Source organism: Myxocyprinus asiaticus, chromosome 44 (assembly GCF_019703515.2).
Source record: "Myxocyprinus asiaticus isolate MX2 ecotype Aquarium Trade chromosome 44, UBuf_Myxa_2, whole genome shotgun sequence".
NCBI classification, from domain to species: domain Eukaryota; kingdom Metazoa; phylum Chordata; class Actinopteri; order Cypriniformes; family Catostomidae; genus Myxocyprinus; species Myxocyprinus asiaticus.
Genome location: NC_059387.1, coordinates 21,058,329 through 21,071,814, shown reverse-complemented (window position 1 = coordinate 21,071,814; position 13,486 = coordinate 21,058,329). Strand labels below are relative to the sequence as shown.

The 13,486-nt window shown below is 37.3% G+C and overlaps 1 protein-coding gene across 2 annotated transcripts in view; it reads left to right on the top strand.

Moving 5' to 3' along the window:
* Positions 1-10,861, top strand: part of LOC127434788 (CTD small phosphatase-like protein) — a 66,690-nt gene extending 55,829 nt beyond the window's left edge. For both annotated transcript variants that reach the window (XM_051687760.1, XM_051687762.1), the window contains 4 exons: positions 2,295-2,351; positions 3,760-3,852; positions 6,380-6,565; positions 9,970-10,861. In XM_051687760.1, coding sequence (XP_051543720.1) covers positions 2,295-2,351; positions 3,760-3,852; positions 6,380-6,565; positions 9,970-10,095 — 462 coding nt within the window. In that variant the 3' untranslated portion in view covers positions 10,096-10,861. The remainder of the gene's footprint in view (positions 1-2,294; positions 2,352-3,759; positions 3,853-6,379; positions 6,566-9,969) is intronic.
* The last annotated feature ends 2,625 nt before the right edge of the window (positions 10,862-13,486 follow it).

Sequence of the window (13,486 nt, the reverse complement as noted above, 5' to 3'; positions counted from 1 at the left end):
CAGTAGGTTATAGCAGAGGGTGTTTTAGAGTAATCTGATAATTCTATTGAGAAATCTAAGACATAATAACAGAAGGCAATGGCAGTCTTTTGAGACTGTTAGGGTGCATTTATAGTCCCAGATGAATAAAATCCTCTTCAAAGATTAAATGCTTGTCTGGTCCCTAGAAAGTGGTGCTTCAGGAGCCACCTGCTGAGCGCAGTGACCCACTTCTCTGCATCTTGGTTTTAGGCTGCTTTTTAGCTCACTGACACTCACAACAAGGTCAAATCAATAAATACACACACACCCCACATTTACATAAACATACATCTAGCTTAATGCATACTTGTCATCCACAGCTGGACACCTTCCCACTCGGAGAGAACAAGCAATTCGAAGACAGTGACAGGAAACTCAATGAGTTTGCTCCAAGAATAATAGTGTTTTGGTAAAGCAGAGCCTGTCCTCCTTTTAAAATGTCTGCCTGGCAGCTTGTTTTTGCTCGGAGAAGACAGAAAGGCGGTAACTGAGAGAAAGAGGCCCAGAGAGAGGGATGCATGCCTTTGTGCGCGCTCACATACACACACTGAAAGCGCATGCACAAATACGCCCACCCTGACACCAAAACATGCACATGTACACAAGCATACACATTTATACATGTTTACTTTGCAATAATGACCTGTAAATTAGGAATACTTAACAAATAAAGAAATAATTGGAATACAAGTAACACAAGTATTTATTGGAGTAAAATATTTTAATATTTAAAACAATTATTTTAATTATGTGAGAAGAGACTACGGAGTGATACGAGAGACATAAAACTAGTACAGCTATATAAGAAATCAGTTGTCTGGGACAGTGGTCAATTATACAGTTTAGTGGTCATTATACTAAAATTTTTGACTGCAGAATACTGAGATTGATCAATTCGAATCAAGTATTCCAGACTGCCGTGTAACAATTTGTTTGAAAACAGGGATGACCTGCAGTCCAGGCACAGTTCACTAGAAGAAAATTCAGTGTGATTTCTGCATATGTATTCTATGCACACTAATCCCTCTATCTCTCTCTCTCTCTCTCTCTCTCCTCTCTTAGAGATTATATAGTGTACTGTGCTTTATTACAGTTTATTTTCATTTAAATTTAGAACAGGAAGAGTTATCAGCTTTTTAATTAGGTTATATTTTTAAGAAAAACATTTATTTGTATTTGAAATGTTAATATACCTGCCTGTATGTCAACACCCAGCCATGTAAATAAGTCTAGCTTGGCCAGTGTAGCTACTCCTCATCATATAGATCACACACTCCACCTGCTGGCCATAACATGAACTGATGTGTAAAATATAATCTTGAATAAAGTTATCCATACACTACATACAGTATTTCTATCCATTAAAGGGATAGTTCACCCAAAAATGAAAATTTTGTCATCATTTCCTCACCCTCATGTTGTTCCAACTGAATATACCTTTTTTTTTCCTTGCGTGGAACACAAAAGGAGATGTTTGGCAGAATGTAACCTCAGTCACCATTCACTTTCATTGCATCTTTTTTTTCCATACAAAGAAAGTGAATGGTGACTGAGGCTAACATTCTGTTTTCTAACTACATGAAGTTGAGTAAATGACAACAGAATTTTTGGGTGAACTATTGCTTTAAACCCCTTTTATCTTATTTAAAAAACGGTCTGTTAAGCTGTGCTGTAAATGAAACTATCCAAGACAAGTGTGATGTTATGCAAACCAGGTCAGACAGAGAACAGAGACACTAATGGCTGAGCCTCCTTCTCCGCCATCCTATCAGAACTGGGAACTGCAGAATTCCCCTGTTTTTAACAAGAGCCTAAAATGTACAGAGCCAAAGTTTTCCCTCCTCGTCCTCATCTCTCTGTTTTTCTTTCTGGCATCAAGACAGCTCTGAGCCACCCGCTGAGACCTTTTCATCCTCTCTGTGCTCTATCGCTCCCTTTTTTCTTTCTCCCTACACTTTCTTTAAAGGCGATTCAAGTCTCTTTTCAAAGACGCTTGCAGTTCCCAGCTCCATGCAGTCAGCTGTCAGACACACACACTGGCTCAGTTAGACACGCATATATAGTCTTTTTTAAGCCCAAAGAGGTTTAATTGAAATGCTTGACTACAGGTAGCTGTGAAGAGAAGAATGCCTTTCTGTGGCACTATATACACGAACATCTGCTCTCTCAGAGAACACCACAGATGATACAGCTGTAATAGTGTTGTGTCAGGGATGAAGCTGATAGCCAGTTTGACTGTTTCTAATGCATGTCTTTCTGTTTTGTGCTTACAGCCCATCAGCAACGCAGACTTTATAGTCCCTGTGGAGATTGATGGAACAGTTCATCAGGTACTGTACTAATGGGTTCAAATGCAGCCACAGAGGTCTTTAATACTGCTGTGGAGGGCTGTCTATTAGCATTTCCATTCATCTCAATGGCAGTTGCTCGGCTGGCGTATGCAACCCTGGAAGTATGCGACTTGCATTTTACCATCTTTGCTCATTTGCTCAGCACTCAGTTCTGAAAAATAAACATTTTTGAGCCAATCACCTGAGCTGTAAATGCCATGACCCGCAATTGGTTCCCACCGAATGCGTTGTGGTGTCCGTCTGCACTGTTTTTTTTTTCGTTTGTCTATGCAAACATGCGCTAAATGGACATCTTTGAATGTTGCGCCACATCTCACAGTTTTTTCAGGTTCTCATGCAGGAGCTACATGTTTTTTAGATGCAGTGTCAGGTTTAGTTGAACTTTTAAAAGTGCATCTCAAGACACCTGCATATAGATTTTATTTTTTATTTTTTTTATGTGCTAGAACAGTTCCAACTGAACGGCCCCTAATGGTGTAGTTACGGCTTCAACCATCAGGGGCTGACTTCTGAAACTAACAAGACCCTTTGGCTCACATTGTGTCAGCAAATGATTATCGAGAAAGAAGTGCTTATGCCACAGTGTATCTAGGTTGTGTTCTTTTAGTTTTAATGTCAATTTTCCCCAACAATCTGTGTCTTAAATTAACAGCAGGACATTTATTGTAATTGTAACACAAAACACATCTGAGTAAGTCATCCTACAGTTCAGTGTGTTGCCTGGCGAATTAAGACAAACAGTAATAACACAACTGTTACAAATTCCAACATGTCCTCTGTGGCTGTAGCATTTTTAATAAATTTCCTTTTTTTTTGGCTTTCCTATCATCTTTCATAAAAAAAACTCAAATTTTGTGAATGGGCCCAAAGGGTTTGCACTACATCACACAGACTGAATAACAAATCAGCTTCCTTTTTATAATTCTCCTTGAATCGTTGGGTGCGATTTAGTCAGGCAGTTCTCACTGGAATTAACTAACTTTGAAGTAAGCAAATGTCACCACTCTGAACACAGACTTACAGCTCAGAGTAAGCACACCTCATGGGAATCTAAATTGTGTTGATAGCAAGTATGAGTGTGTATGCATGTATCAAAGTGAAAGAGAGTGTCAATAAAAGCCCTTTTTTTTTCTTATGTTGAAATACTTCTGGGATGTGGCTGTTACCTGGTTCAAGTAATCCAGGATAGGCTCTGTGGATCAGGGTTGGCCTGTTCTTGGTTACTTGCACTGGGTTGCAGCGACTGGGCGTCTCATTCAAGATCGGAAAACTATAAAAAAAGGTTTGTCAAAAGTTCAATGTCAGCATCTCTTCTGTCTCTTTCCTGGAATCAGCAGTGATTTGTTTCCTTCAGTAATAAATTGTGTTTTTTGCGGTTTGTTTGAAGGTCTACGTGTTGAAGAGGCCTCATGTGGATGAGTTTCTGCAGAAAATGGGCAAACTCTTTGAATGTGTTCTTTTCACAGCCAGCTTAGCAAAGGTAAGACTATACACAAGGGGTGGAGTGGTATTTATTTTATTTAGAAATATATTTCTTAGTTATGAGCTGTATAAGAAGCAATTGGGGCAGGGCCGCGCCATCAGTGCTTCACAAATGTCTAAATGAGGGGATGTTACTGCAAGCATGCTTTAAAATGGGGGTTAGAGTTAGGGTTATTTTAGGGGGTGATCCGTTTTTGTCTAAAAGGTTGTTTACCAGGGGCCTGGGTAGCTCAGTGGTAAATTATGCTGGTTACCACCCCTGGAGTTCGCTAGCTCACTAGTTTGAATCCCAGGGCGTGCTGAGTGACTCCAGCCAGGTCTCCTAAGCAACCAAATTGGCCCGGTTGCTTGGGAGGGTAGAGTCACATAGGGTAAACTCTTCGTGGTTGCTATAATGTGGTTAGTTCTCGGTGGGGCATGTGGTGAGATGAGCGTGGTTGCCACGGTGGATGGCGTGAAGCCTCCACACGCGCAATGTCTCCGTGGCAACACGCTCAACAAGCCACGTGATAAGATGCGTGGATTGACTGTCTCAGACGCGGAGGCAACTGGGATTCATCCTCCGCCACCCGGACTGAGGCGAATCACTACGCAACCACGAGGATTTAAAAGCACATTGGGAACTGGGCAAATTCCAAATTGGGAGAAAAAGGGGGAAAAAATCCCCCCCCCCTCTATCTTTAAGCCTAATACACACATGCAGCGACTTTATCACTTGATGTCGCTAGTCTCCATAGCTAGTACAATGAAGTTGCTTATGGGCATTCCTACTGCTGTCGCTCTAAAGTTATTGGTGGACTGCACGTCTAGCCATATGTCTTAAGAATCTGATCACAGATTCACAGATGAGGCATTTTGCCAGTAAACTAAGATATCATTCTAATTTGACAAGGAATCGGTTTTCTTGTCCTTAGAAATGCCCATTCTACAGGGGAGAGTGATGCAGCAGTGCTCAATGCATCATATCATTAATAAGATGAACAGTCTATCAATGTTTGAATCAAACTCATTCAGACTGCCAACATTTTTCTTTTCCACGCATCATTTTTATTATGTACAGTATGTGGTTTCACACAAGTAATATAGAACAATGAAATCGCTCACAGAAATTTCTCCTCCGTTTTGCCTGCACCTGACTCCCATCATCTCAGAGGAGACAGGTGATGTGAGCTCCACCGACACCCTCTTTACTCCTATTGGTTGTCACTCCTGAAAATCACTCCTCATTTGCATTAAGTCAAACTCTTCTCAACTTTGTTGCGTCGCTCGCCACATCCACATCTATTCGCCAGATGTCACTGTCGCTCAAGTCACTAGAAGAATGAGATCTAGTCGCTTTGTTGTTGGAAGTCACTGTATGTGTTTACAGGGCTTTAATCTATTGGTTAGACAGTTTAACAATAGAATGTATACACAACTTTAACCCCATAACATGCATATGTGGATCGGAAAAGACCCAGGTGAAATTTAAATGCTTAACTACTTTTTTTTTCTTTCAAAGAAAATTAACTGTAGTAAAAATTTTATTAATAATATACATTTTTAAATTGTTGATATATATTTTAATTCTGAAGAGTTTTACAACCATTGAAAATGGAATAGAAGTTTTGGGTGACAGTGTAAAAAAGGCTGCATAATAGTAATATTGACGGTTTCCATGTTTGGTAATTGGCAATATCTGTAGTAACTAAAATGTCATACACTTTGCATAAAAGCATTAGCTGAATAACAACTTGCTATACTTGTATACTGCACATAAATATGAACATGGTATTCAACATATTTAATTACATAAAAGACGGAAAATTAAAATCAATGTAAACAAAGTTTAAAACCAGTGTTAAGTGTATTTAATACCATAGTAAACACATACGGGGTTATATACGACCCACATATGCATTCTACGGGTAGTGATGCAAACTCTCTTATAATTAAAAAAAAAAGAGTCAAACTAAATTTTAGAAAAGTTTGTTCACATGGTCAAAGACACCCTATTTAAAGAATGCCTGTAGTGTCAGATGAAAAGACCACTTCATTTAAAATTATACTGAAAAAATAGATGGCTTTCATCTACTGGTGTCATTTTGACCCACATATGCATTTTAACCTTGCTTTAGGGGCCGCTCACACTGAATACATTTTCATTTGTCTGCGTTTGTTTTTTGTTTTTCTGTGTAAACACTAGACAGACTTATTTGTCTTATTACAAATAATTTTAACAGACTTATTATGTTTTCTCAGCATCTCACACATTAACACAGCGTTTTTAAGACGGCATTTCAAGTAAAAACAAAAAACATAAACTTTTAAAAACTTGTCTTGGTACACTTGCTTTTTAATGTAAGAATGTTTTCAGTATGAGCAGCACCTTAACACAGCTTTTCTTGAATTCTTATTAGAATTTATTTTCAACATGTTGTAGAGCACATATAAAAGGTTAATGCCTCCCACACTTACATTCAGGTGGTGAAAGTCATTCTGAGGGCTCATATTGTGATTGCTGTTGACTCTTTTTGGTCTTGCAGTATGCTGACCCTGTAGCAGACCTGTTGGACCAGTGGGGTGTATTCAGGGCACGGCTTTTCAGGGAATCCTGTGTGTTCCACCGGGGAAACTACGTCAAAGACCTCAGCCGACTGGGCAGAGAGCTCAACAAAGTCATAATAGTAGACAACTCACCTGCCTCTTACATCTTCCATCCAGAGAACGCTGTAAGTGTCAGAATGCCCTTCTTTACTCAATGAAGATCAATCCTCATATTGTTATTCTGAAAGATTGCATGCTAAAACTTCAGATGTATGTGGATTTGATGTGTTTTATTTCAGAATCATCTTTTCTAGTGGAATTAATGAGCCAGAACTCAGTTGCAAACATTCCACAGTCCTTTGTCAAAACTTCTCATCAATTATAAACTCAGTCTGCATAGCAAGCCGCCTGTGGAAGATGCTGCAGATTTGACCTCTGTGCTGTCACCTCCTCCACTAGCTTGCATCCCTCCTGTTAGATTAGAAGGTGTTATTTTGTATTCAAGCTAAAGATCTGAAGGTGCAGATTGAAGCCGTTGTCCGTGAGATCGTGGAGACCTCCTGTCTCAATAATTCAGATACTGTTTCCTTTCAAAAGACACCAAGAAAGTCAGACACTGCACCCAGAAGAATTGGTTTTGAAACAAAATAAGGACTGTTACACTAAACAAAGGTTCCAGTTAAAACCAAAAAGGCTTTTACAGCCTGATGCCATAAGAGAACCTTTGTAGCTTCCACAAAGAACTTTTTTTCTCTAGTTCTTGGTGCACTGAAATACCCAAAAACCAATACCATGATCTGAAGAAATTATTAAAGGGATAGTTCACCCAAAAATTTTAATTCTCTCATTATTTACTCACCCTCATGATATCGCAAGTGTGTATGACTTTATTCACCAGAACACATTTGAAGAAAATAGAAAAATATCTTAGCTCAGTAGGTCCTTAAAATGCAAGTGAATAGGGATTTCTCTTTTGAAGCTCAAAAAAATCACAGAGAGTCAGCATAAACGTCATCGATGCAACTCCAGCAGTTAAATTAATGTCTTCTAAAGAGATACGATCGCTTTTGGTGCGAAAAAATATCCATATTTAAGTACTTTTTAACTATAACCCAACGCTTCGAGTAAGCTTCACGAGAGGGTGGAGTTCATGTGGTCTCTTGTGTGATGTATTCGCGTTGCCATGATACAGATGTAATCTCATGTTCTCCACTCAGTTGAGACATCCAGGGTAAGCACACAAATGCACCATTGTGAGTAAAGAAACAGATAAACACAGATCTAAACCAAAACCAAACAAGCTACTGTACAGTGTTTCTCCTCACTTGTAAACAGCGCTGCTGTTCTGGCTGTGATGCACATGCATCAGTTCTCACGTGTTTCAATGCCAATGCGATTACATCATGCGCGCATACCACTGCAGAACGGAAACGTGTTTTAAAGTTAAAAAAAGTACTTAAATATTTATCTTTTTCGCACCAAAATCGATCATGTTTCTTTAGAAGACATTAATTTAACAGCTGGTGTCATATGGATGACGTTTATGCTGACTGTCTGTTTTTAAGGGCCTACTGAGCTAAGATATTTTTCTATTTTTCTTCAAATGTGTTCTGGTGGACACAGAAAGTTATACACACCTGGGATATCATGAGGGTAAGTAAATAATGAACTATCCCTTTAAGAAACATCAAGGAGGTTCCATTTCTTAACATTAATGCATTAGGTTTCATAAACTAACAATGAACTATATATTTTTTTAAAGCATTTATTAATCTTTCTTTATGTTAGCTAATAAAAATACAGTTGTTCATTGTTGGTTCATGTTAGTTCATAGTGCATTAACTAATGTTAATATACAACTTTTGATTTTTAAAATGTTTTATTATACACTGGCAGCCAAATGTTTGGAATAATGTACAGATTTTGCTGTTTCGGAAGGAGACTGGTACTTTAATTCACCAAAGTGGCATCCAACTGATCACAAAGTATAGTCAGGACATTACTGATGTAAAAAACAGCACCATCACTATTTGAAAAAATAAATTTTTGATCAAATCTAGACAGGCCCCATTTCCAGCAGCCATCACTCCAACACCTTATCCTTGAGTAATCATGCTAAATTGCTAATTTGGTACTAGAAAATCACTTGCCATTATATCAAACACAGTTGAAAGTTATTTGGTTTGTTAAATGAAGCTTAACATTGTCTTTGTGTTTGTGTTTGTGTTTGTTTTTGAGTTGCCACAGTATGCAATAGACTGGCATGTCTTAAGGTCAATATTAGGTCAAAAATGGCAGAAAAGAAACAGCTTTCTCTAGAAACTCGTCAGTCAATCATTGTTTTGAGGAATGAAGGCTATACAATGCTTGAAACTGCCAAAAGCTGAAGATTTCATGAAAAGGTGTACACTACAGTCTTCAAAGACAAAGGACAACTATCTCGAACAAGGACAGAAAAAGATGTGGAAGGCCAGATGTACAACTAAACAAGAGGATAAGTACATCAGAGACTCTAGTTTGAGAAACAGATGCCTCACATGTCCTCAGCTGACAGCTTCATTGAATTCTACCTGCTCAACACCAGTTTCATGTACAACAGTAAAGAGAAGACTCAGGGGTGCAGGCTTTATGGGAAGAATTGCAAAGAAACAGACATTGGACAACAGATAATTGGAAAAGAGTGTTATGGATCTTAACCCCATTGAGCTTTTGTGGGATCAACTAGAAGTGCCCAACAAGACCGCCACATCTATGGCAAGGGCTAAGTGTGGGGTGAAATGTCAGTTTGTCCAGATACTCGGGTGACAGCTAGAATGCCAAGAATCTGCAAAGCTGTCATTGCTGCACATGGAGGATTTTTTAATGAGAACTCTTTGAAGTAGTTTAAGAAGTTCTGAACATTTTTTTCAAATTGTAATAGTAATTTTTCATGTTATTAATGTCCTGACTTTACATTGTGATCAGTTGAATGCCAATTTGGTGAATAAAAGTACCAATTTCTTTCCATAAGAGCAAAATCTGTACATTATATGTATGTTGAAATTAAAATTAACCAAGATTAATAAAATGCTTCAAAAGTATTGTTCATTGTTAGTTCATGTTAACTAATGTAGTTAACTGATGTTAACAAATGGAATCTTATTGTAAAGTGTTACCGACCCCATGAAATTGCTTGACGAGCACAGTTTTCTTTCTTGTGTTGACGTTTTTCTTATTGAAACTGTAATGTTATAGTGTGATGTAGCAAACGGCTTGTCCCCTTTTTCCGTAAATAGCCAATAAGCTTTAGTTACTTCACTGCCAGAATCAAGATGGATTGGAAAAAAGTATTTGTAGTGCAGGATGAGTCATTCATATTTTTGGGTCAGTTTTCCCGGATGAGATAGACTACTGTAAATTTTAAATGAATGTATCTGCTAAAAGTTAATTTTGTCACCTTTTTGCAGGAAATTACTATACAAATGGCTTCAAAGCTAATAGACATGGATTAAGAGCCACAAAACTCGTTTCATGGTGTCTTTAATGTGGTTAAAAGTCTCCTGTTGCTGATTTTGTCTGCACTGAAATGTTGGTGTTTGTGTATTTGCAGGTGCCAGTGCAGTCGTGGTTTGATGACATGACCGACACTGAGCTGCTGGATTTACTGCCACTGTTTGAAGGCCTGAGCAGAGAGAAGGACGTTTACAGTGTGTTACAGAACCTGAGGGCTAGGTAGCACACTGGTCCAGAACTGCCTGGCTTAACTTTACCACACAAACAAAACCGAAACCCGTCTCAGGCCAAGCCACATTCACCAAGCAAAGGAGAAAATAACCTCTACTCCAGGGGTGTCAAACTCAGTTCCTGGAGGGCCACAGCCCTGCAGAGTTTAGTTCCAGCCCTGCTCCAAAATGCCTCCTTGTAATCTTCAAGCACTCCTGAAGACCTTGATTAGCTGCTTCAGGTGTTTAATTAGGGTTGGAGCTAAACTCTGCTGGACTGTGGCCCTCCAGGAACCGAGTTTGACACCCCTGCAGTCTACTTCATCCGGCTCACTCTATGGACAAAACCTTCCTGTGATGTCCACCCTCAATGGACCAGTGGCCAATAATGTTCCTTGGCAAGCAAATATATACTCTCAGTTTCTAATTTTGATGCAGAATGAAGAAAACAAGCAAACAAAAATAATTTTATAATAGAAGAGTTTACTATCCTTGAGTTCTATATATTTACCAGAAAAAAGAACACCAAAAAAAAAAAAAACAAGACAAACTATATTTTTCTGGACGGGTGAAAGGACTCTTTTGAACTATTCTGTTCAGGCTATGCAGGCAGTCTTTTCCGCATCAACAGTAGTTACAACAACTGTGATTTTTTTTTCTCCTTCTCTCTTACCAAATGAAGTGCCTTATGACTGTTTTTATGAGGACAGAAATTAGTTTTTTGTATGCTGCATATTTACTATGATTTTGAAAACTTTAAACAAATGTACACGGGAAAAAGGTGAGTCTATCCTTTAAAATTCTGGTCTGGACTCTTCACTGGACTGAATAATATATTATCGGGCAAAGAATTATGCCATTATTTTCTTGGCTTCTTTTATGCCTTTTGAAAGTATAGCATTTAAGCATTGTGTTTAAGATGGGAATTTAAAAACAAATCAGTGGTTTGCATCTATTACCCATTTGTGATTTGAATTAATTATACAAAATATATTTGTGAAAAGGCTAATTTTAATTAATAAGCCAATACGTCAGGATCTGAAATGAATACTCATCATTATCAAAATAAAAGATGCAATCAATATCAATAATGGCTCAAATGTTTTTTTTTTTTTTTCAAAATGTGTCAGAAATGTGTAGAATATTACAAACTATATCAGATTTTACAAAAAAACAAACAAACAAAAAAACAGAGGATTTTGTTATAGGGTCATTTTTTTGCTCCTTCATTTTTAATTTTGGGGGAATTTTTCTTACTTTAGTTGGCTTGTTCCTAAATTTCTGGCCCTGGTCGCAAAGCACATTTAGTTAAAATGTGCATTGAAGTTGGACGCTCATGTGCATTACACATAAGTTCTCAAGAGATGCTGGGAAGCCATGAGCGGATTACACACAAAGAGTTCATTGTGCAGGACTATTACAGTACAGTGAATTTAAATATGCTCTGTTTTCCACAATGAGTTTGATTTCTTATAAAGAAAGCATTTTTCAAGTTTGCTGCATGATTTGGCTAGATATTAAGCTGTTCACTTACAGAGCAGCATCCAAAGGGCCACCTGTGACAGTAAATAGCTTTTCAGTAGTTTTTGGTTTTAAAACTAAAAAAAAAAAAAGCAGTGATTTTCTTTTAAAGCAATGGAATTATATGTAGCGGTGGTCAGCTGTACACATTTTAATGAAGATTTGTTTTTTTTAAATGATTGTATCTGTGTCCTTGGAGTCTGTGAAAGGTGAGATATTTCTATTTCACATTAATTTCACAAATACTTTGTATTTTACATTTAATTTTACACTGCAGTATTTGTTTTCAGAGTTAGAAAGCTTTCAAGTACTGTCCATTTGAAATTGATGATCTCCATTATTATCTCCAACTTTAGAATATCCAAATATTGTACCACTCAGAAATGTCTGTGAATCACATGCCCTTGAAAACTGTTACGTGTTTTACCTCTTAGAGAGAAAAAAAAACTGCTCTGAGTGTGTTTGAGAGTATAAAATTCCATTTTGAATGTGGGTGTTGTCAGTGAGTTGTTTGCCTAAGGTGTCTCTGGGAGGGATGAATGAAAAGTACAGCCACATGCCAGCCCTGCTGATTATGAGCTCACATTCTGTGTGTTGGGTTGCTCTTCTGGGAATGAGTCATATCTGTTTGTTTTACTATTGTTATGAATGTTTGTCTATGTTTGTGTGTGTGTGCTGAAGTAAAAAGGAAGGACACACTGTTAAATGTTGTTAAAGAGGGGAAGTCTCATCAAAATTGTCTTATGTACCCAAGAGTTTTCTCATTATTTTAAACTTGCAAATTTATGAGACAAAGATGATTTTGAAATCTACAAACACCAGTTCTACAGTACAAGTGTTTACCACAAACACATTGCATTGGGCATGTTTGTGTTGCTTAACAAACAGCACACACACAATTCAAAAGTTTACTTAACCGGCTGATAGGCCACTACTTAATTACACTGAAAAATAAAATAATAATAATTTTCCATCATTGTATTGACCTATGTCCCTAATCGGTTTCGGTCATCTTCTTTCCCTTAGAATCATTCAGAAGCATTTTATTGGTGGTATTTGAATGTAATTTAGGTTAGAGGAGAAAATAAAAAGTGGGACCCGAAAACACAGTGTTATGTAAGGACAATGTGTTATTTTTGTTTTTTGGGGGCCCTAGAGATGGTGAAAATCTTAATGAAAGTCAGAAATGTAAAAAAAATCAAGAAAAAGGAATTTGTATTGTTTGATAGTAAAAGCGAAACATTTAATGAGTATAAGGTTGATGGAAACAATGATGAAAATGTCCTCTTTAAATAAGAATTGTATTTTTTAAAACATATTATTTGATTAAAAAACAAAAAAAAAATAAACGTAATTCATTTAAATCAGGGACTAAAAACGGTTCAAGGAACGAAAATTGAAAACGAAGAACATTTTTGCAGAACGTAACTGAAAACTGGAACAAAGTGATTTTCAATTGTTCAGGAGTGAACTTTATTTTTTAAAGCTGGTAACTGGTTATAACTGCACTGTAAACACTAATGCTCAAAATAATTAATTGTTTTGAGTAGGGAAAAATGTAATAATACAAATTCGTTCAAATAAATTAACCTTGATGAGTATTTAGAACTTTCTCTTTCTTTTCAGTTCACAAAACTTACACACTATTAAGTAACCTGAATTGTTTAATGCTTTGAGTTTAATGAATTTGTCTCTTTAAATTTACAGGAACTTAAATTTACCTGAAACTGGGAAGGGGATTTTTATTTCCCAGCATGCTTTACATGGCACTCGACAGGGAGAGTAAATGTTAAAATAAAGTGTTATATAGTGTGTCTTTGTACAAAATGAATGTAAAGGGAGATACTTGTTAGTGTTCAATGTTTTGTTGTGTTGTTTGGAAGA